This window comes from Grammomys surdaster, unplaced genomic scaffold, assembly GCF_004785775.1.
Source record: "Grammomys surdaster isolate TR1022 unplaced genomic scaffold, NIH_TR_1.0 169, whole genome shotgun sequence".
Lineage (NCBI taxonomy): Eukaryota > Metazoa > Chordata > Mammalia > Rodentia > Muridae > Grammomys > Grammomys surdaster.
In genome coordinates, this window is record NW_021604617.1 from 10,713,109 (window position 1) to 10,735,955 (window position 22,847).

The 22,847-nt window shown below is 44.3% G+C and overlaps 1 protein-coding gene across 4 annotated transcripts in view; it reads left to right on the plus strand.

Annotated features, from left to right (window-relative positions):
* Runx2 (RUNX family transcription factor 2) overlaps positions 1–22,847 on the plus strand; it is a 206,565-nt gene that overhangs the window by 136,850 nt on the left and 46,868 nt on the right. Inside the window, exon 8 of one of the 4 annotated variants that reach the window (XM_028766542.1) lies at positions 17,087–17,260. The exons of the other annotated variants lie outside the window; for them this stretch is intronic. Within the exon in view, the coding sequence (XP_028622375.1) occupies positions 17,087–17,260 (174 nt within the window). The remainder of the gene's footprint in view (positions 1–17,086; positions 17,261–22,847) is intronic. 4 annotated transcript variants of the gene reach the window in all.

The following is a 22,847-nucleotide window of genomic DNA, read 5'->3' on the forward strand; positions in this document are numbered from 1 at the left end:
GGACAGGTGCTAATCTTCCAGGAAATTTACCTAGCATTCCACCCGTTAAGAGTATGGTACATAAAAATGGCTTCATGTATCTTTGAAGGTCTCGGCAGGCATGTGTGGACCACACAGCATGGGTTTCACTGCAGGTAACGGAGGGGAATTGTCTGCATCATTATCTTACTTGCATTGAGATTCAGCAGCCTTCTTTGGGTTCAGGAAACGAACCTCTGTTAAAACCATACGGCACTATTCTCAGAAGAGATGCTCATAGCCAGCCCCTCCTCTCAGACATTTTGAGTCAGGAGTTGCATATATTGGGGGATGCATTTCAGCTTGCATTCAGGGCCCTGCAAACACTTTCATCTGTGGAAGGCAGACATTTCCTTGGGTTTTCCACAAATACCATCGCGGTTGCTGAGTTGGAATAAAGTTCTCTGAGGAGAAGCTGGCTAACAGGAGAAGCATGGCACCGCAAAGGTTTGAGTTACTATCAGGACCAAGGGATTCTGTTGTTAAAAGAAAAGAAACAGTGTCCTTAACTAGTGAAACATGGTTTGTCAACGCTGGAAGCCTGGCTTGAGAGTGGGGTAGTGGTGTTCTGTCTAAACCCTCTGTGCACAGTCAGTTTCTTCTACTGAGCTTTGCCTTTGCCCAGCATCAGCAAGTGTAAAATTGTCTTCTGAGCATTCCCTACCCCACCCCCATCCTAGTGTACCCCGTTTTAGCTCAGACAGAGAGGAAGGTCAGGTGAAAAGATGTGCAGCTATCTCCTGGCCAGAGGATATTTGAACAACCAATGAGGTCAGAAACTCTATTAAATAATGGTACCACATTACAGTTTTCTGATGTATTTAAGGACACAGTGCAGTGTGTGCATTGTGATGAGTTGTTACAAACTTTCTCTTTTGGGGATGCTCCTGGTTGGTCTTTGCTGGTAGGAGATATATGAGTGAGTCACTGATACTTATTTATGCCCCTTCATAAACCCAGAATTTTAGCAGAATCCATAGAGCCTTGTTCAGGCTGTTGGTGAAGCTAGAAAGCTGAAATCTCAAATATCAGTAGTTAGACTTACTGGCAGAGCTTTGGGTGTATAAAATTATGCATAGTCTATGCCTCTCAGAAGGCCCAGACTGTGTATCTTTTATTTTTCTGTGTTTCTTTCATTTTTGTGACCCCCCCCAATCTTGTCCCTGGCTCCCTTTTCAAGTCTGTGGATGGAAGTCATGATGTGGAAATGTCATGTGCTTTCGATTTGACTCAGGTGATTCCTTGAAACCCAAGTAGCACCAGTTTTTCCCCTCAGCATAGGACCTACTTAACATTCACTGCTAACTTCAAATGCTCCCTTCTCAAGGACAGTAATTCCCCTGCCTCAATCTCAGCTGCAGTTGCTGAGCTGCACCTGTGTGCTGGCTCGTGCCTGCACTGTAGCTGTCTGATGTGCATCATCTGAGTAAGATCGGCTGTAGCCATTGCACTTGATATTCAGGGTGGTGTTAAGAAGTAGAAACACACTGTGAAGTGGCACATGCCATTCCAGAGCAGGTGACAGCCTCCTTATGTATAAATACTTGTGCTTACTCCCAAAATGCTTTGTGAAATTGCTCTAGGATTTAGCAGCCTCTGGAGCTTTGTTTTCGTACAGGAAAAAGGAAGAGAGCCAAGAATCTCCAGGCCAGCTTGGCGGCTCAGGCTTGCTTTCCCAAGTCTTTCTACATGTGCTTTCAGCCTTAAGGTTGCAGGTCTGTAAATGGTACCACTCAGATTCTATGCCTTTACCAACTGCAGACAGACACTTCTCCTTCTCTCTCCTGATAACAGGAGAAAGCACAAATGCAGGGAGGGGGAGAGGAGAGAAGACAGCCTGAATCCACTTTATTTGTTCCCAATTCCCTTTAAGATCATCAGAGTGGCAAACTGCATTATAAGAAGTGGTCAGGCTGAGATGAACAAGGGTGATGACGGTCATGCCAAACTGTACAGAGGAAAACCCACAAGGCCTCAACCCTACCTAAAGACTATAGGCTTTGGGGGAAGCTGGGAAGGGGAGGGGGTGGCCCTCCCCAGGGAAGGGCACACCTGTTGCATACAGGTGCCATTATATAGATTGAACAAGTTATATTTAGAAATATATATGTACACACATATATGTATGCATATGTATGTATATATACATACGTATGAACACACATACACAATATGCATTGCAGTAACAGGCCATGAATTTGAAGGAGATCCGCGGTGAAGGGCATGTAAGAAGGTTTGGAGAGAAAGGGGGGAAGGGAGAAACGTCGTCATTAAGTTACAGTCTCAAAGATTATGGATGGTGGTAAGCGTCAAGGGTGTTTGCTGTCACTTGGTGATCCTTGTGTGCGCTTGGATCTTTAAAGCCAGCCCTGAGCGCCACAGTTCCCAGTGTAGTGTTTAAGCCAGAACCATTTTGTTCACTCTAATCTGTGCAAACAGGAGCTGTGGAGCCACAGCCTCACTTGTGACTTGACCCAGAAAAGACTGGCTGCTGTGTCTTGATGAAGGTTCTCAGGTCAGGTACTTCCATTTCTGTAAAACAGCAAGGCCACATGTGAACCCTGTGTGAACTTACCGTGGCCCTTCGAGGGATTATAGGAGGATGCCCGAGAGGCAGCTAGAATGAGAGTCTGTGGCTCAGGGGAGACTGGACTGGCGTTTCTGCAGTTTTGTAGACTTGAAGTAGCTGGTATCAACCAGCTCGCTTGGGAATTGGGTATATGGAGAGAATGGAGGAGAATCTTAACCATGGTGAAACAAATTCATTTCATCCCCTTGCACCCAGGATAACAGGCTCTCCCAGCAAGCTCCTTGGGGCCTTTGCAGCAGGAGCAGATTCAGAACTATTTTGGAGCCCACTTATGTGTCTGTCCTCCACAGCGATCCCTGCAGGGCCCTTTCTTCCACCCATTCTCAGCCAGTCTTCCCATTGGCTCCCCATGCACATGACTCTTGGAAGTGTCACACATTCCCGTCACTTCCTGGTGCCCCCACCTGCGTGAGTTCTGCAAATATGACAAACACGTCTTAAGCATAGCATTCCCAACGTCCACCAAGGCTGGTCTTTTCTGCTCAAACGCCAACTTCCTTCTGGTTTTGCAGGTTTGAACCAAACAGTAAACTCATGCCTCCGTCTCTCAGTGTTACATCTTTTAATTATTTTAATGTGCTTGTGCTTGTACGTCTGATCATATCTGACTGTCCCTCATCCCTGTGAGCACTGCATTAGCTCCATTCAAGCTCAGCGTTTACCCTCCTGGCCTGTAATAGAAAAAGCATCTCCTAGCTCGGTCCATGCCTCTTGCTAGTCTCCTTGCGTGTCTGTCTTCTTCTGAGAATAACATGATCTCCCTGAGCTGGAACCAGCTCACGGCACACCCTTGCTTTAAATACTTCAGCAGCTCCTGTTATTTGTGGAATGACGTTCAGACAGCGTGGCGTGGTGACAAGGCCCTTCAACGTCCGATCTGCCCAACTGTCTCCCACCTACACTGCCGTGGCCCATGCCAGCTATGCCCGATTGCTTCACTCTGTAGCTTCCTTATCTCGATGCCTCTGCACCTGCTGTGCCCTCTGCTTGCAATGCCTTCTGCACCTGCCTGATGCAATTCTAGTTACCTACGGAATCCACACAGAGGGTCTCCTTTCAGCTACAGGAGGCCTGCTCCATCACTCTTGGAAATTAAGTGTCTGTTTTTCTGGATCTCCTCTGGTTGGTTGTTTGCCTTCTTCTACTCTGTTTGACCACACTGCTCTACTCATTTGCCTTTCTGGAATGTCCTTCAGTGTACTGTAAGCCGCCAGGTACAGGGTACATTATCTGGAAGTGGTAACGGTGAGTTCGTGTTCCACTTGTCTGGTGGGTTTTCTTGTTTCATCCATTTCGCCCCGATGGCATCCAGTGCTACACATGCCTCGTGTGACAGATTAGAATGTTGAGGCACAGAGATGAGAAGTATTGTCTGTGACATGACACCAGAGGGATCAATAAATAGAGGCAGTTTCAGATTTACATGTTCTTGTACAGTCATGCCCGGCTTTGGAAGCAGGACTGTCTGTTGCCTGCCTGTTCACTCTTTCAAATACATTTTTCTGTCCTCCTTCTCTCTCTCCTTCCCTCCTTCCCTCCCTCCCTCTCTTCCTGCCCCTGCCTCCCTCCCTCCATCTTCCACTCCCAACTGTGTGTGTATGTGTTTATGGATGGTTAGTAAGACCTGTTAAACCATTAGGCTAGTTAATACGCATAAGAGTGTATGCACTGAGCAGAAGGAAGATTAATTTCTGAGAACATTTTTGGTATGAGGTCCATGAGGTAGACAGGATCCAGAGAAGAAATAGTCAGACCATGACCAATTCTTTAGTTGATTCAGCCCACTTTTGCTTTCCCAGTGAGCATGTACCAGTTTTGACACCAACAAAAGGCACTGAACCAGCTGAAGGCTGGGAACTTTATATATAAAGAAAGGTATGTCCAGGAGGCAGAGGTTTCTTGGTGTGTGTTTACAAAGCACATTAAAGAAAGGCATGTTGAGCCTTGAGATGATGGTATCTATCTGCAGTGATGTGATATCTAGAACTACCCAGAACTCAGCTAGTAGCATTTCTGTCCCCTTAACTGGACTCTGTCTCTCATACACATGTATGGTAGGGGAGTAATATCAATTTTTACTCATACATGTATATGTCTGCAAAATGCATATATTCCATGTTTCCTATGGATAAACTATCAAAACTGATGATTCAATATGAAACCCACAGACAGAAATCTACAAAATTAACTTGCCTTAGAAATAAAAAAGTTTTAATTTTAATCGCTGGTAGTTTTTAACAAATATTAACAGATCTCAACCCACTTTTGCTTTAGCTTGCCAACAATTGACTGTTGTGATATCCTGTGTCTTGAAAGCGAGGCAAAGCTTGCTGCCTTCCAACACCCTTGAAGACTAGGCTAAAGTTCCTTTTATAAAACCCTGACTTGATCCTACTCAGAAAACCTGGCACCTTTCATGACAGAGTGGAATGTAAGAATACTTTAGCAGATCTGAGTAGGAGCGGAAAACTCCGGTAGTGTGGGGATGAAGGTGGAGACTTTTAAGTTCCTTAATCGGAGTTCACAGAAGATAAGAATGTTGGGATTAACACCGCAGACTCCCTTCATTACACACGGCCGAGTAGAGCAATTATCTGTCTATCAAGGCTAGGAACGTGTGCAAAGCTGCTAAGGAAGGGTGGATGGATGGGTGCATAAATGCTATTCCGTTGCAAGAAGGTGCTGATATATGCAGTAATCCTTGGAGTTTCCCTTATTTTTTTTTATTTGGGAGTCATATTGTCGAACCCTTGTAGCTTAGGGAGAAATGATGTTTTATGTTATATTCTTGATCGTTTTTCAGCTCTGAACTCATCTGAGTTTTCTTAGAGGACTGTTTCAAAGGCATCTCTTGTTTATTCATGTTTAAACAATCTGTTTAAGACCTATTGCTTAGATATAAACACAATGGTCCCTTAAGGTAGCAAAACAGACTGTCAGACACCACGCATACTTCTCACAGGGCTACGTCTATTATTTTATTGTCTAAACTACCGTGTCATCCATATTTGACCTGAGAGGGTAACAACGCAGCTCAGTTGACCTAATCTGCCAGTCAGAGGACACCGACATTGACCCCTGTGTGTCATCTTGATGTCTCACCATCAGAGACGTGCAGAGCAGCGTACAATTGGGGAAGCCTTAGACTAGATTAAAGCTAAGGACTTCAAATCTGCCTTAATGGCTGTGTTTATATCTCCCCATTCTTCCTTTCTTTCAAAAAGTAATCAGGTTTTGCAAGCGTCAAGAAAATCACCTCATCTTGCCAGCTGGAACTGGTCCAGCTAAGGAAAGAAATCCACTCACTCCCCCCCCCCCCTTCTTTTCCTTTTTCTTCTGTGATCTTTACGGCCATTCAGGCTATAGGAGCTAGCTGATTTTTTTTCCCTTGGTTGTTGCTTTTTAACATTCTCTTCCCCTCACAGAAATGGGAAAATTGAGACTGATGTCCCGCAGCCCTGGGTAGCAGTCCAGGAGATGAGTGCTTCATACTTCTAACCCTTCCTCCTCTCTCTCCCTCCCCTTCCGAAAACACAGGTACCAGGCCATAATCATGAAAGGGAAACCCAGTATGCATATGAAAGAAACTGAGCTCAGGATCCAGGGATTGTGTGACTGCCTGTGGGCTGTTTGTCCCCAGACACTTTGAAGAATAATGCCATCCATGTTCATCTGGGTCCCTGTCAAACAAACAGCGATGATTTTGGTTCAACCATGGGAGCCCCTTAACATTAAAAGCAGCCTCATCTTTCCCACTGGGTTTTGTACCTGTCGTAGAACACAGAATTATGGTATATGTGAATATACAGGACTGAGAGAACCCGATGAACCTGTTTCCAGTGTCACATGAAGTGTTGGAGCTAAATGTAGACAAAAAGAAGAAGGGACCTTCTGTGTATTTCCCAGATGGCCTGGCACGATACTGGATGTTGAGGTGGCCCTAGCAAGATGGGATGTGTCGTGGTGAAGAGTCAGAAGGACTGAGGGAAATAACAGCAAATTCTCGCTCTTTCAGCCCTTGCTTCTTTTCTCTTTTGGTTGTTCCTTTTGTGACATTTGGTCTATAAAAAATGAGGGTTGAATTGGGACAGGGGAGTGATAAGTCAACAGTTTTTTTTTTTTTTCTGGGAATTAATCATGGAAAGGAAAGGAATTTGCTATTAGACCAGTGAGTTGGCTCTCAAGGTGCTTGCTGCCAAGCCTGTAGCTCTGAGTTTAATCTCCAGTACCCTCAGGATAGAATGAGAAAATGGATCTCTGCAAGTTGTCCTCTGACCCCCACACGTGCACCATGAGTGTGGTCATATCTGCATGCACGTTCTCTGTCACATTCTCTTCTGTCCCTCTCACTTGCTCATATCCCATTTGTTTTCAGATGGTCTTTTCTGTACATTCTTAAAATCCTTCTTCTCAGGTCTAGAGATAGGGCTCAGTGGTTCAGAGCTTGCCTAGCATGAGCAAGGGCTGGGGTTTGATCTCCCAACATGGAGGTGGCAGGGGGCAGAATGGTGGGCAATCAGGAAGAGGAAAATGGAGAGAGGAAGGAAGGAAGAGAGGGAGGGAGGGAGAAAAGGAGGAAGGGAAGGAGGGAGGGAAAGAGAGGACAAAAGTTAGATAAAACCCCATTTCTCTGTTTAAACTCTCAGGAGTTTCCTTCAGCTTCTATATCTGAAATTCTCTGAGTCCATTACTCCAAGATAAGAGAAGATGTTTTAAACTCCTTTATTGGACTTTATTCCTGAGGTGTGACTGGTTGTGGGCTAGTGCCATAGCTCGCTCCCACCCCACCCCACCCTATTCCAGTATTTATGCTTTGGTTGCTGGGTTTGCCACATCCCCAGAAGGTAAAAGTTATAAAAGAACTTGAATTTCTGTTCATGCAAATTAGTATAGTACCAGCTTGTTCATTTGCATATTTCCTGAAAGATCTTGAACTTCTCAACTTTCAGAAGTGTAGGTTTTGAAACGGACAGCTTACCTGGCAGGCCCTCACTTCTCTCTCATATTAGCTGATTGTACTTTTTTAAAAAAAAATGTTTGCATATGCAATTAAGAGACAGGACTTTGTGCTACTAACCTAGACCACGCGCGGCCTCTCATTAAAAGGAAGCAAAGCCAACTTTTAACATTAAAAAAGAAGAAGTAGAGTTCCTAGAATATTTCTCTGGAGTCTATGGGCTAACTCTATAATTATGTCTCTAGAGTAGATTATATTTTTCTTTTCCATAATTATATTTTACCCAAGAGCCTGGAAGAGCGTCAGTCCTTTCTTGGGTGAAATGATTCTTCCTGCCTTTTCTCTGGAAAAACTCTGGATAAATTCCTGTGTACCTGACTCCGTTTGGGGGAAAGGGGACTCTCAGAGATCCCTGGTAGAGATTTTGCTTGTTTTTCCTCAAGAAATTGGTTTATATGCTTTAGGGTCCCTGAGAGAGAAGCTCGTTTTTGAAATGCCACTAGAGAAGGATCTCCTGGAATGAGATTTGCTTGTTACGTGTGGTCCTGTGTTTCCAGCCACTTGCTAAAATTACTCTAGGGCTGTGTCTGCCCTTGAGCTGTCCCATGTCATACTGCTAGAGGCCTTAACTATGAAGATGGTTTCTGAGTGCTTTTATCATTCTAATCTAGAAATAGTTTTGGCCTAAACCAGATGGTATATGGTTAGGAAAAAAAGATGGTTCAGCACCCTTTCCCAACAGAGGTGAGCGACTCATCAGTTTTACCGTGGGAAATGCCTCCCAGCTTTTCTCCCCCTCCTTTCTGCCTTCCACTGGACAAAAGGAAAGATAATTTCCACTTTATCTCGGTTCTTTGTTAGTTCAATAGGTGCTTGTATGCGCCTCCATTAAGATGGTGGTAGATTAACACATGACAAACCTCCTCGAGGGACGGCTAGTCAAGCTGAGGGAGATCTATAGAATAATAGGCTTTGAAATTCTGTATAAATATTTGATCTCAACCTGTAGCAGGCTAATGCTCACTGACTGCCTTCTGCATCCAAGTGTAACCATGTGCCATGGAGATAACATGTAATTGGGCTGTGCTCAGTTACCAAGATAGAAACCAGGGGGAGTCACGCAGACAGAAAACACCAGGGTGGTATGATGACCCAGTCCAGCCTTGGGAGGAGATTTTACCAAGTGCTGTTGATGAGCCAATGTGTGTTAAGTTGTGGGGACAGCTTGGACAAAGACATCAGACTTCTTTGAAGAGTGTTGGACAAACCAGTATGAGCCACTGCAAACAAGAGTAACAACACACACTAGGGCCATATTTCCAGGTTCTTCTTTGCTGGGTTTGAGGGAGTAAGGTGGAGCTGTACCTGGATAGATCCAGTGGATCTGAGCAGGTAAGTACCATGAGATTTGGAGTTGGGGAACAGACACTGTGTTAGGGGTCGTAGAAGCTCATACTTTCATTTATTAGTAGGTGAAGAAACTAAGTCCCAGAGTCCCTTCCTGGGGTCATATGACCAGATAGTGTTCTCTTGAATGTGCTAGGCTGCTGCTCTCTGTGATATGAGCCTAAGGCCTAGACTTTTAGGGAGTTGCTCCAGTGGGGATGGGAAACAAAGATCCCATTCCTTTGGACCATGAAGGAATGGCCCTGACTGGACAACACGGGCCTGAGGAGAGGAGGTGGTAGATACACGTACACTATATATTTGGGCTTTGGGGACCTCGGAGACTAAAGGTGGTGATGTTACAGACATAAGGGAAGCAGGATGATGCTGACTCAGGTGGTTTGGGATGAGAGAGAGCAAAGGAGACTAACAGTGGAGTGGGCTAGCATGGGCCTTTGATTTTTACCCTCAGCACACAGTGATATGAGGACATCTGAATGCATACAGGGGACAGCTTCGCTTTTCTCAAGGGCGTTTTCGTTTTCACGCCTGTGTAGGGTAGAGAGGCTCAGAGCCTTTAACCAAGAGCCTCAGGGGTCATGAATGAGTTGGGTCAGCCCTTGACATTGCTTTCCCAAGAGTCCGCATAGCCCTCCCTGTGTTTGCTGGAAACCATCAGCGGAAATGCCCAGAGATTCAGAGCTGAGCTAGCTCTTGTCTCAGTAGCAGATTTCCAAATAAGTCATTTGGAATTGAAGCTCTCTGTAGGGAGAATGATTAAAAGGTATTGATCAGTATTCCAAGAGACAGGCTGTCACTGAATATATGCCAGCTTTACAATGTACCCGCTCCCTGCAAACACACATACCTTGTTGGGATGCTCAGGCTGCTGTTGGGATAAAGGGGTCTGAACCAAGGGGCCTTGTTAATTTGTCCCAGAACAGCTTCTGAGTAATAGCTCTGCTGACCTGGAGGAGATTTACTCTGGAAAAGTGATGCAAGCCTTCTCTTTTCACTTAGAGGATCACTGTCAATCACAATATCCTGGAGCTGCGACATCCTGTGGCTTCAGACCTCTTGAGCTGTCCCGTACCCAGTGATAATGCCATTAGCTAACATCTCCCCAGTACGTCCGTCTCTGCTCTGGGGAAGCCCACATGTGTGGCAGAGGTTAGAGAGCTGCCAAATATCATTTTGTAGATCAGGAAATCTGTCTTTAGAGAGCAGTTCTCTATACTGTATCACCTAGCGTAAGAACCAATGCCTAGACAGGATAAATATTGGGTGGAAAGTTTTGTGGGTGGGTCGGTGTCCCTGTTGCTCCATTGGGGTTCCTGCCTGACTACATGAGGTGGCCTCTCTAGGTTCCATATCCCCAGTGCTGTGAGTCACAGCTAGGGTCACCCCCATTGATTCTTGAGCATATCCCTTACCCCAGGTCTCTCTTCCTGGAGATGCTCCCCATCTCCCACCCTGTCAGTTGCAGATTTCCACTCATTCTCATGGACATCTGACCATCCATCCTGTCCTTCCCATACCCGATGTGCCAGGGTGAGGGGGTACCCAGACTAGAAGGGGATGGAGGATGGGGGGAGAATTGTGGGAGGGGTGACTGGGAGGGAAAAGTGAATAAGTAATACTAATACTAATAATGAGAAGAAAGAAACAATAACACTCATAATGTATAAACCTCAAAGTAAGAAAGGAATAAAATGAAGAAAAAAAACCCTAACAAAGAACCACTGCCTAGCCTGCTGTTACGACGTGATCTGAAGAGGGTGTGCCTGGGGTTAGATTGACAGCACGTACATGTTTGACCTCCTCTGGTCTCATATGCTGTTTATCTTGTTTCTGTCACATGCCTTCCAGCTAGCTGGCCCTCTCTGCTGGTCAGAATCTTGGCCCTAGAGTGGGCACAGTGGTCTTAGCAGTGGAAATTTCCTTTTGGTCAAAACCAAAGACTCCCTTGTGCTTTGCACAGTGCCATTCGTTATCAGTTTTAGTTTATAACGAAAGAGCTTACAAACACGCACAGAAAATATCCTATCTAATAGATGTGTAACCTCTTAGCACCTTGCATGTTTGTTTTGTCATGCCAGTTTTATCTGTTATTTAGCTGAACTGTTTTAAAGTGAGCACTAGATACCATGACATTTGACCCTTAAGTATATTTCAGTGTTCCTGAGAACTCAATGAAAATCATTCACAGAATGGCTTTAATATATTTAATAGCCTCCATTCTAGAGTCCCCAGTTGATCTCCAAGGTAAACGCCTGCACTTTTGCCTTCACCTCAGCCATTCCTGTCACCCATAATGGCTGACTTCTTCCTCCCACTATACCCTGAGCTTCTTGGAGGCAAAGATATTGTCTCATCCCCTTTCCCACCCGTCGCCTCCTGCTTACATTGCCTAGTGTGGATCCCATGTACAGATATGTAGTATTCACTGACTGGATTAGATGAACCTAAAATGGACATGCAGATCAGCAGTGGGACCTTTCTCTTTCCATGTTAGGTGGACCAGACATTTCATAGCACACCCTTCATGGGATATACCCCAGCCAGTTTCTTCCTGGTGTATCTGACATTCTGGAGGAGGAGCAATCTAACTGGCCAGTGTCACTCATGTGGCTAGACAGTTGCCTACAGCAGGAAGCTCTGGCTGGGGGAACATTGTTCTCAGAAGCTGTGAGGCATCGCTCAATGTCTTGATTATAAAAATGAGCGAAGTGGGTGACGCTGCAGAGCTGACTTTGTTTGCATGCTCACAGACCACACACTTCCCAGTCTCTTCATGACAATTTCAGATGCCTGAGTTTTGAAAGGAGAAGCTTCAGTGACCAGTCGCTAACTTTTGTGTGCATAGGATCAGCGGGGCTGGTGGCTACACTGTGGCCCAGGGGCTTAGCAGTTCCTCATGTGTCTCTGCTATAAGCATGTGTGAATGCTGTGACCTTTTGCTCATGCTTTATTCTTGTGGTCCCAAGTCTACTGCAACAAAAGTCATATTCACCCACGTACACTGGGACTTTTTGAAAGAAATCTTTTTTGAAAACTACTTTTTTGTTCTTTCCCATTTAAAATTCATTTTTGCTCATGATTTCCCCTGAATGGATTCTGCCGCACTGTTATGTCCTAAAATAAGCTGGTCAGTGATGGGAGAGCAGAGAAAATTAGGACTCATGATCAGGAAATCCAAGCATTAGTCCCACCACTAACCGTGTGACCTTGGGAAAGCCATGTCCTCCCAGGGGAACTCAGGGTCCTCTCGGGGTCCTCATCCTCAAAAGAAGTACAGTGTTTTAAAATGTAGGGTCCAGATTACATCTGTTACCCTTGTCATCTCTCCAGTTTTAAGTTGTTTTCAACAGTGCTTACGGATGACTGAGAGAAAAGGGAGTTTTTCAAAAAGCAAGTGAACTTTAGCATAAATGCATGGCCACTAGTCCAATTTTCCAGGAAGCACCAATCAGGGCCTGTTTCTAAAGAAAGACTTTGGCTACTGGCTTCCGTTAACATTGCAAAAAAAAAAAATCATGAGGCATTTTTAAGGGATAGTGTTGTAATATGATGCACTGTACCAGTAAGTTTTCTTCCAATCAAGAAGTTTCTCTGAAAGGGGAGTCCATTGACCCAGTCAGTGTTTGCATAACTATTTATTGAGCATCTACTGTGATGCAGGCCCTGAGTAGGTTATAAGAACCCAGCTGTTCATAAGAGACAAGGCACTTATTCTCGTGGGATTTCGAGTTTTTTTGAGGAGGGACAAATAAATATACAAGATAATTACAGATTGTGACAACTGCTACAAAGAAGTAAAGGCTATGCTCAAGAGCATAGGGACATCTTTTGGTTATGGGAAACAGGGCGAGGCTTTCAAAAGAGGTAGCATTTCTCTAGATCTAAGCAATAAGAAGTGGGCCATACAGAAAAGTCAAGATTGTCATTTAGGAATATAGGGAAGTCCTGGCAATGGAAAACTTCAGATCAGACAGCACCAGACCCTCAGAGAGTTAGATAGCCTCTAAGACTAGGGTTACAGCTGGAAGAATACAGAGAACTGAGGAGATAGGAGAATGTATCAAAGCAGAAGTCCCAGCATTTGGGGGTGGACTGAATGTGGGACATAAGGACTAAGGAAAATATCTAAGCTCTTGACTGTAAGCAGGCGAGTGGCCAGTGATGTTCACTGACATTAGGGACCGTATGGAGCAATAGGATGTTTTGGAGTGTGACTCAAGAGTTCCGTCTTGAGTGTTCTGAATGTAAGACACCTGTGATACATCCCAAGGGCTCCTTCAAAGAGGCCATGGGAGATAGAAACCTAGAACTCAGGACAGAAGGCAGGACTCCATCTAGAAATGGAGGACTCATTGGTATGAAGGTGGGGTTTGTGCTGGATCTCAGTCTTGGGCAGTGGGTTTTTAGTCCTGCCCGCATATTAGATGACACAGAGCTTTAGAAAGATAACTTTCCTCCAGAACCTACACCCTAAGAATTTAATTTAACCTACCCACTCCAGGACCCGGATGTCCATATCTTTCAGAGCTTGAGGGAGACTTTTCCTGTTCAGCCAGTCAAGAAGGATGACTGCCTTCGGGAGAAGGTTCAGCTAGAGGAGATGTTCCAGGATGTGCTTTTATACAGTACCCCTTCCCCCATATCTATGTGTGATTTGTATGAACACATGTTTTCATGAGTGTGTACAGGTAAGTGTTCTTGTGTGTGTGTGTGTGTGTGTGTGTGTGTGTAGGTGTGTAGAAGTCTGAGGTTGACATCAGGATCCTTCCTCAGTTGCTATACACGTTATTCACTGATACAGGGTCTCTCACTGGTACCCAGAGCTCACTGGTATGGGGTAGTCTTGCTAGCCAATATGTTCTGGAGATCCTGTCTGTCCCTTCTGAGTGCTAGGATTATGTGAGCCCTATGCTCACCCACACTTACTGGGTTCTGGGGATCCAAACTCTGGTCCTTTTGCTTGCATGGCCGGTGGGTGCTTACCCACTGAGTCACTCTTCAGATACTAGAGTCTTTTCTCTAGATTCTTTTCCTTAGAGCAGTAACGGAAAAATTGCCTACTCTTTGTGTCTGCCTACTGCTCCTCTTTAGGGGTGAGGAAGGTTTAGTCTTCCAGACAGCAGGACCAATTACTCTGTCCTTGTCTCAGTCTGCGACTCCTCTGTGTCCTATGTTCTTAGTTTCTGGAGGGATTGTCTGGTGCTGATGATGGCAGCATGTCTTTCAGCCCATCATTTGAGTACCCCATGATGTGGTTTAGCAGCAGCCACTATTCATCATGGTTGAAAGATGAAGAACCTGTTTGGCTTTTGTTTGGCATTGTGCTGTAAGGATCTTGTTGTGGTTGTGGTGGCTGCTAGGAGAGGATAGAGAAACACAGAAAATGCACATGCTTTTCTCTATTGGCATCCTCTGGTAAATACTTCATACATTATTCTAGGTTTTCTGCACATCTGTGGTAGCTGTCTTCGAGGATAACTCTTAAAAAAATGATTGGGCCTTTAAAAATATCACCCACTCTTTACATTTTTCACACCCAAGGGCTATTCAAAGTCCTTTCCTCTTGTCTGCATTCTTCTAATAGGAACAACATTGGGCTGAGAGTAAATAAAGATGTACCCATAAGTCACACATGCTGAACACGCAGTGCAGTGTATACGAGTCCATGTAAGATTGTACAGCCTTCGCTCTAGCCTTCAGGAAATTTGCCTCACCAGAAAGTTCATTAAGAAAAGAACTTACAAAGACAAGTTCATAAGCTTTTAATAGCTGTGTCAGCATGAGAGAGAGAACAGAAAAGAAGGAAGATGAGGAAGAAGAGGAGGAGAAGGAGAATGAGGAGGAAGAGGAAGAAGAGGAGGAAGAGGAGGAGGAGGAGGAGGAGGAAGAAGAGGAGTTGTTAAGATATTCTATGTATCTGACTATGATAAGTATTTTTATAATAATTCCCTGATTGTGAAACTGGTTAGAGCCAGGGAGTGATACAGAGATGTTCCGCTACAGCCATTTATTTATTAAGATAATGGGTGAGTTATTGTAGTTGAACTTTGGCTACTCTTTCAACTTATGTTGAAAACTAGTCTTGATACCTCACTGAGCTTACTTCTTAAGTGTTCTAGGCACACTAAGTCACTGGAGGCAGCTCAGAGAGAAAGACAGAAAGCCAGCATTGATGAGCCCTCATGATGAATAGGAAGCTTACTTCCTACATGTTATAGCTGTAGTGTCATCCTGGCCAAGCTAGTAAAGAGTTGAAGGCCACAACCTAGGTACCCTGCCCGGGTAGACCTTGGTCACTTCATCTATGAGTAATTTATTAGTTGGGGTCCAGGGACTGATTTGGGTCACCTCTAAAAACCTTTAGGTTTCTAAAATTTATTTGCAATCTGTTCAGACTAGGGAAAAATGACAATTAACAACGGATTTCGTTTGTTTTTTTCCTGATCATGTTTTCAACTAGGTCTAGTCCTTCGGTTACATCCAATGCCCAAAACACACACTGGCAGGAAGTAGGAGGTGGGTGCGTTTCAGTTAATGGGCCCAGTTGGAACATGCTTGGCTGTGGAGGCAGCTACACTCATATTACCAAGCCTTGGCTTCCTGTCTGTTTTCTTTGGGCTGAGTAGGCAATGAAAAAGGAGACAGGAAAATACATTTTGGGGCAAATAAAATAAGGAATTTGTCTTATGAAGACAGCTTATAGCTGGGGAATTCTAATGCTCAACTTAACCCTCTCCTGACACCTTTGTCCCCCTCGTCCTGTTCGCAGGGGAAGGTAAGGTGTCAGAGCACTTAAGATAGTGACAGATACTCATCCCAACGAGGCTGTACATAATCTGTGTTCAGTGTTTCTCCTTGAATGAGTAATAATGCCAATTCCCTTAGTTTTGCTTCAGAATACATCCTCTCCTGCAGTCATCATCCCAGCACCGCGCCTCACATCAGCTCCCGTTGTTTGAGCCTGCATTCTACAGTGCGGAGCAGCAGATAGGGGCTCCCCAGCACAGTGATCCACTCCTGTTAGGTGCACAGTCACACGCGGTCACTGCACCAAGGCACTGCCACATTCCTCTAGTGGATGAGTTTGTGACTTTTGAAGACTTTTAATTTGCACGTTTCTTTGATACCCAGATTTTCTTTGCTGTATAACTTGAATAAACCAGAAGAAAGGAAAGGTCTATCTGTCTGTCTGTTTCTCTGTGCCTCTTTCTATTTCTCTCTCATCCCCCCTCCTTCCTTCCCTCCTCTTTTCTCTCTTTCTCATCTCTCCCTTCCTCACCCCACTTCTCCTCTCTCCTCTCTCTCTCCTCCCTCCTTCTCTCCCTTCATTCCTCTCTCCCTTCCCCGCCCTCCATGTCTCTCATAATGGGTGGTCACATTCACAGTCACCTATTTGGCCCAGCCCCACTTGACACTTTCTTGCATAAAGCTACAGTGGTAGATTTAAAAGAAAACATATTCTGTGTGATTTAATAGGGTGTATTATACGCATCTGGGCTTTGACGTATCTCAAAATACCCAGATCCTTTTGGAGAATCTGACTTTCTTTGCTTATGTTTTCTTCTTCCCCATCCTTCTCCCTTCCCCCTACTTCCTGTCCCTTTTCCTTCTCCCTTCCTTCTTCCTTTGTGTTTTCCTTTTTTTGAGTTTTAACTTTTAAGCCAGGAGTAGGTAGGCAGCTGTAACATAAAAAAAGAAAAAAACAATCACTGTAGTCATTATGGAAACTTGCCTTCAAAACTGTGTTTGCCCGTGCTTCTGCCCCAGTTATGAAAGCGTAGCAGACTCCCCGAGCTTTCGGATGGGCTCCCCCAGTATGAAACAAGCACTCAGTCTTCTCATCCTCTCATTGGCGGGGCTGGAGGAGGCACCTAGAGAGTTCCTCTTGACTCCAGGTCACCCGTGGGACCCCCAGTCTTCACATACAGATAGCATTAGGAAGGCCTGTCACCCTACAATGCTTGAAGAGCAGTTTGCATAGACGGATCGTAATAGAAATCAGTATTGATAATCCCTTGGCTTAAACCACCCAGTATGTATGTTCACATATCTATATAGCAGATCAATTGTTCAGCTGATTAATGTGCTTTTATTTTATGATTTGCTGTTTCCAGGGCACAGACAGAAGCTTGATGACTCTAAACCTAGTTTGTTCTCTGACCGCCTCAGTGATTTAGGGCGCATTCCTCATCCCAGTATGAGAGTAGGTGTCCCGCCTCAGAACCCACGGCCCTCCCTGAACTCTGCACCAAGTCCTTTTAATCCACAAGGACAGAGTCAGATTACAGGTAAGACAGACACATAGGTTTCACTTGGAGTCTGGCAAGCTGGGGGTGAGGGGCTACCAGATAAGATGTGTTCATTTTGTGACTTCCAGAGCTGCGATTGGCTCATGAAAAACTTAAGATTCGAAGATACTGATTTCTTCCTTTTTGTTAAGACCGTTTGACATTTGATAACTTCGGGATGAAAATGAAGGTTTCTGCTAAATGCTGGGGTTTACAACTATGTCATGTACACTGTGGCGGGCGGGAAGAGCTATGGGAGAATGCATGATGTAAATTCTATGTTGTATCCAGGTGGTGCAGGGGACAGGCATCACAACCTGACCATTGGAAGATTAGTGTTGCTGGTTCCGATTTGAACTTAAATTTCTTACACATATAACAGTTTCATTTAGTTTGCTTCAAAATAGCCCAGGGCTAACAGGAAGCCTTGATTGGTAGTTAGAGGCAGGGTCAGTGAATAGTTCCTAAGGCGACAGAACCCATTTTGGATTCAGTTAGCTCCGGTTCTCCACATTGACTTTCTGTTCATGTTTCAGTGAACTGGTCACTTTGTTTCTTCTTAACCACAGCATCATGTCATCACTGGCTAGGATGCATCAAGATCCCAGCTTTTTGGTTTTCTACCCCACTGGTGCAAACACAGATCTCACTTTAGGATCAGTTTGATTGCTTTGAGGTCCCATTGACAAGAATGTGTGGATAGTGGCAGATCTTTAATCTGCATATCAAAAATATCAAGAGGTCAAAGACTATTACATCATCTACTTGCTGTCGTTGCTAGAGGCAGACTAGACTAATGAGAAACTGAGTCGAAACGAAACATGCAATAGACCCTAAGTGTGCATTTTTTTTTGATGGCCAGGTTTTCCTCTGTAGTGGGAATACTTAAGTATGCATAGCGGTCTCAAAACTGGACTGTTCATAACCTACCTCTTTTCTCCTGTCCATATTATGCAAATATATCCTTGGATGCTTCCTAAGACTTCTTTTTCTTTCTTTGGGTCTGTTTAGTAAATGAATGCAGTTGCATAAAAGTAATATGGAATTGTAAAAAAAAAATAACATGTATCAGGACGTTGGTGAGCACAGGGTATTGACGTTATGGAAGAATGTTAGTGCTCAGTGAGAGGACCACATCTCAACCTGTCTGAAACTTGAAACAGCATGCATGAAGCAAATGGCTAAAAATGTGTGCTAGATGTGTTCATGATAAAAGTGCTAGGGTGAGTTCACACTAGCCTGTGAATGTTATGACTTTAAAGTACTGGACTTTAGTTGATTAAAATTCAAAATAACCATCTTATAATAATTCTTAGATTGTGTGCATGTGTGTGTGCGTGTGTGTATGTGTGTGTGTCTGTGTGTGTGTGTGAGAGAGAGAGAGAGACAGAGAGACAGAGAGACAGAGACAGAGGGGGGTGTATGTGTTTATATTATTTGTAATCATGAGTAATTTTATATGAATATATACATTGTATGAGTTGGTAACCACTAGGCTACTTAAGTGTTTTATTTCTATGTTCTAATCTTTAACTATTTGTTAATATATTAATGACTAATGGTTTTAATAGTTTGCTTACTTTAATGTGTATGAGCATTTGTCTGCATGTATGTGTGTGTAGTGCATGAGTGTGGTGCTCTCAGAGTCTAGAAGAGGGCATCTGATCCCCAGGAACCAGAGCTCACGGGTGTTAGATCTTCAATAAGAGCAGCGAGTGCTCTTAATTGCCGAGCTGTCTTTCCAGCCTCCTACTGTGGGTCTTTAAAATGGCCCTTTGAACCTGTCTGGTGTTAGATTCACTTAAGAAGCCTAAATCTATAAGTAAAGTCACAGGAAAGCTCTGTAAGCCTAAAACCTAAAGGTGCTGCTTTAGACATTGTTGAGCCAGACCTTGGAAAGGCAGTGGGGAGGGACTACCTTTAACGGCAGATGTGCAAGTGAGCTTCTGAGAAAACAGGGGCATATGGGGGACAGAACATCTGTGATGATCAGGAGTGTGAGCCCCACTGAAGAACAGGTTCACCTCCAGTTGGCAGCAACGTCTCTCTACCACCTTCCCTCTTGGGAGGGTCAGGGAGGTTGGGCTCCTTGCTTGCAGTTGCTCAGGATGTTGGTGACAGGACAGTGAATATTCCCTGAGTCTATTTCTTAAAATGAAATTATGAAAGTTCACAGGTATTGATAGCATCTTAGAAGTCCGTCTTATAAAATATTGGTCCTTCTCTTGGGGGGCTCTGGTATTGGTGGACCAATTAAGGATCAGTTATTGCTACTGTTCCTCACTGTCCTCTTCTGGTCATGATAGATTTTCTTCAGCCTCTGAATGCAAAGGTGTACGCGTACATCTGTGACATGCTCTGCTCTTGGTTGTGTGACTGTTCTTTAAATTCCCTCACATTGTTGTGTGAGTGGGAGGACAAACTACCTGGAAGTAGTCAAGGATATGCCAAGTCTTTGAAACCAAACAAATAGGAAATCCAGGAACACCCAGGAACTACATCATGGGTGAATGAGCAGATCTCATCTCAGGAGTCATCTTGTTTATTTAGTAAGAGTACTTTTGAGCCCACCACACTCAGAGAGCCCCATCTTTGGCAGGGCAGAGAGCAGGGGAAAGTACTCTTCTTCATCCATCCTAACTGAAGAGGCTCATTTGGATCTTGGTCCTCACACACCATGCTTTTCCTAGTAGACTGTCTACTTAAGATGCAACTCCTCCTCAGGTCTCTTCATTATCTTCCTGGGGAAGAGCCTTTGTCCAAAGGCTCTTCTCCATTTTCTGAGCGTTTGTAGGGATGCCATTGTTTCTTAGCTTCTGTGTGTCTGTTTTTCTAGTATGGACTTCTCTGAAGCCAAGAGTCTCACTAAACGTTGACTTGATGAGAAGCCAATAGAGAAGAAATAGGTGCAAAAAGACACATATATCATGCTTTTCTTGTTTGCATAGGCTGTGCTTTCTAATTTCTTGTCAAGGCCATTCTTGTTTCCTGAAGGTGAACTATGGCAGAAATCACATTTCTATATAACTCTCTGCTGTTAAACCAGTTGGTTTCATACCACAAGGAGCTGCAGAACTCACATTCTTGAGACTTGCCTGGAATGGTAACTTCTTGGCATTTCCTATCACAATTATAGTTCACATGATTCTTTGTTTAAAGATGTTGGTCACAGGACCTGATTCTCTCTTGTTAGCTTGGCTCTCTTTGAGTTGTTTATCCTCTAACAGTACACAGTGATCATGGTTGTATACTCACCTGAAGTTCTTCATCTTACCCAACATCAAAGGCAGATGACTTCTTCAGAGTCCCTGAACAGCAGAATGAAATTCAAGGAAATCATTAGTGCTTAGTGTTTCATAATTAGCCTTTTCTAATGTCTCTTGCAGTTCCTAAGGCCAAAGGTTCTAGCCATATGGTGGGCTGGCTTCTTTGCTGTGCCAGGCCGGTGGTGCCACTGTACTGATGTCTTTGATGGCTCATGTTCTTTCTGCCTGAGGGACCAGGGCCTCCCCACAGCTTCCTGAGGAAGTTGCTTCCTCCCCACCTCTTTTTATCATTCTGACATCTGCTGCCTGTCTCTTGGCACCAGGAAACACATAGCCTGTTGCAAACGCCAACCCCTTTTGACTCAGCATGTGGCAATGGTTTTGGAGGTTGAAGATGCTGTGGTAGGAGGTGCTCCTCATGACAGCTGCCACTGTAAATTCTCTGTATGACACAGCTATACGTAAAAGCAGTTCTGGTGATTCATGCCCTTGGGCTCTGTGGGATGAAATTTTGATCTCATCACTGGAAGGACAGTATATACTGATATTTTTCTCTTAATCATTCATGCAGGAAGTCAGTTGAGGCTTAATGTTTTTCTAGGCATCATTGTAAGTGAATCAAACTGATGCAGTTTTTGTAATGGATTTTATGAATTTTAGAAATGCAGTGTTTTGTAGCTGGAATCTAGTTCATGTAATCTTCTGTGCAAATATGTTTTTATAACAGGGGCTGGTCCTCTCTCATTAGCTTACATTTCAGTGACATTTAAAGCCAATAAAGGAGCAGTACAAGTATACAAGACATCATTTCAAAATAAGTATCCAGGAACATTAAATGAAGCAGCTAGTACAGAGCGACTTTGGAAGGGAAGGAACTCATTTTGATTATAAAGTTGGGAATGAGTCTTTGGAGACAGGCCTGTGAGGAGCAGCATGTTAGCAGTGGGAGGACTCGTGCAGATGGGAGGACTCAGGAAAAAGCAGGCTGAGGCGAAGCTATGGAGGGCCTCAAAGGCTGTCATAAGGGGATTCTGTATGCAGTGCAGTGCCACTGAAGGCTGTTCTCTAATTACCAACATGTTTACATGCCGCCTGCAGGTGCTCTGTGTAAGGTGCATGCATCCCATGGGCCAAATGTAGAAGAAGGCTTATTGTGTTCAGGGTGCTGCTCCAGGAGCTGATCTGCAGAGACTGCAGGGAACATTGAACTTGGGGGATTTTGACCTGGGCAGCTGGAGGAGAGTGATGTCATTTTATGACATGGGGAAGACTTGGGAGGGTATGAGTTGTTTGTTAAACACTAAATGAAAATTAATTTTCCGTGCATGTAGATGCTGGAAGTATTCAGAACAGTGTTTGTGTGTTTGTTTCTGCTCTGACTTCCGTTTTCAGTAGTCCCTCAGCCAGGACTAGATTCTTGCACATCTGGTTGATGGACCGTCGTATCACTTGGCTTTCTCCTTGTGGCATGTGCATGCTGCTCATCTGACGTGTGGCTCACAGTCTCTTCAGTAATATGGTGTCATAGTCCTACTTTTTAAAATCCTTCTGTTTATTGTTTTCCCCACGACATTCTTTCTTCCAATCTTGGACCAATCACCACTGCCTCTGCCAGGCCTCTCCTGACCCACTCACTGAGGCAGGCTCCCTTACCACCTTGTGCAACGCTCTGTTACATCACGTTCCATGTGGGGGCATGACTTGACCACACGCTGTCTCTTGCATCAGATTTTCCATTTTTCAAAGTCCAAGGCCATGTTATATTCTTTTTGTGTCCCTATTGTCTTCCGTAATGCCTAGGGCCTGGTGATAAAGGAATAAATAGGTCATTGATTTCTTCAGGAAGTATGATGGAATATTATCCTGGTCTTAAGTCTTTGTAGTTTCTATTTGATTGGATTCTTATTAGCTATCATTTATTGTTGCATATCACGAGCCAGGCGTTGTTCCAATGAGGTTAAGTCACACACCCTTCACAATGGGTCTTTTAGGTAGGTAGTATTGTTGTGGCAACCGAGGGCCAGAGAAATAAAGTAGCTCACCCAGGATCCTACGTACAACTACTGACTATTAAATAAAGGATTTAAGAAGCATCCACATAGTTCCAGGGCCAAGTTGAATATTGTCTTGGGTGCTAGAGGAGACACATTTCTTAAAGGGATACCTCAGGAGTGTCTGATCTGTACTCTAAAGTGCTTATTGATGCCTTAAGATGTTCTGCAAAGATTATACTTTGTAGATGGCTAAAGTCAATTCCATTGTTAAATTTGTTGTTTCTGAGTGCCAGATTTTTGATGGACAGTCACCTGTACCTCTCTCAA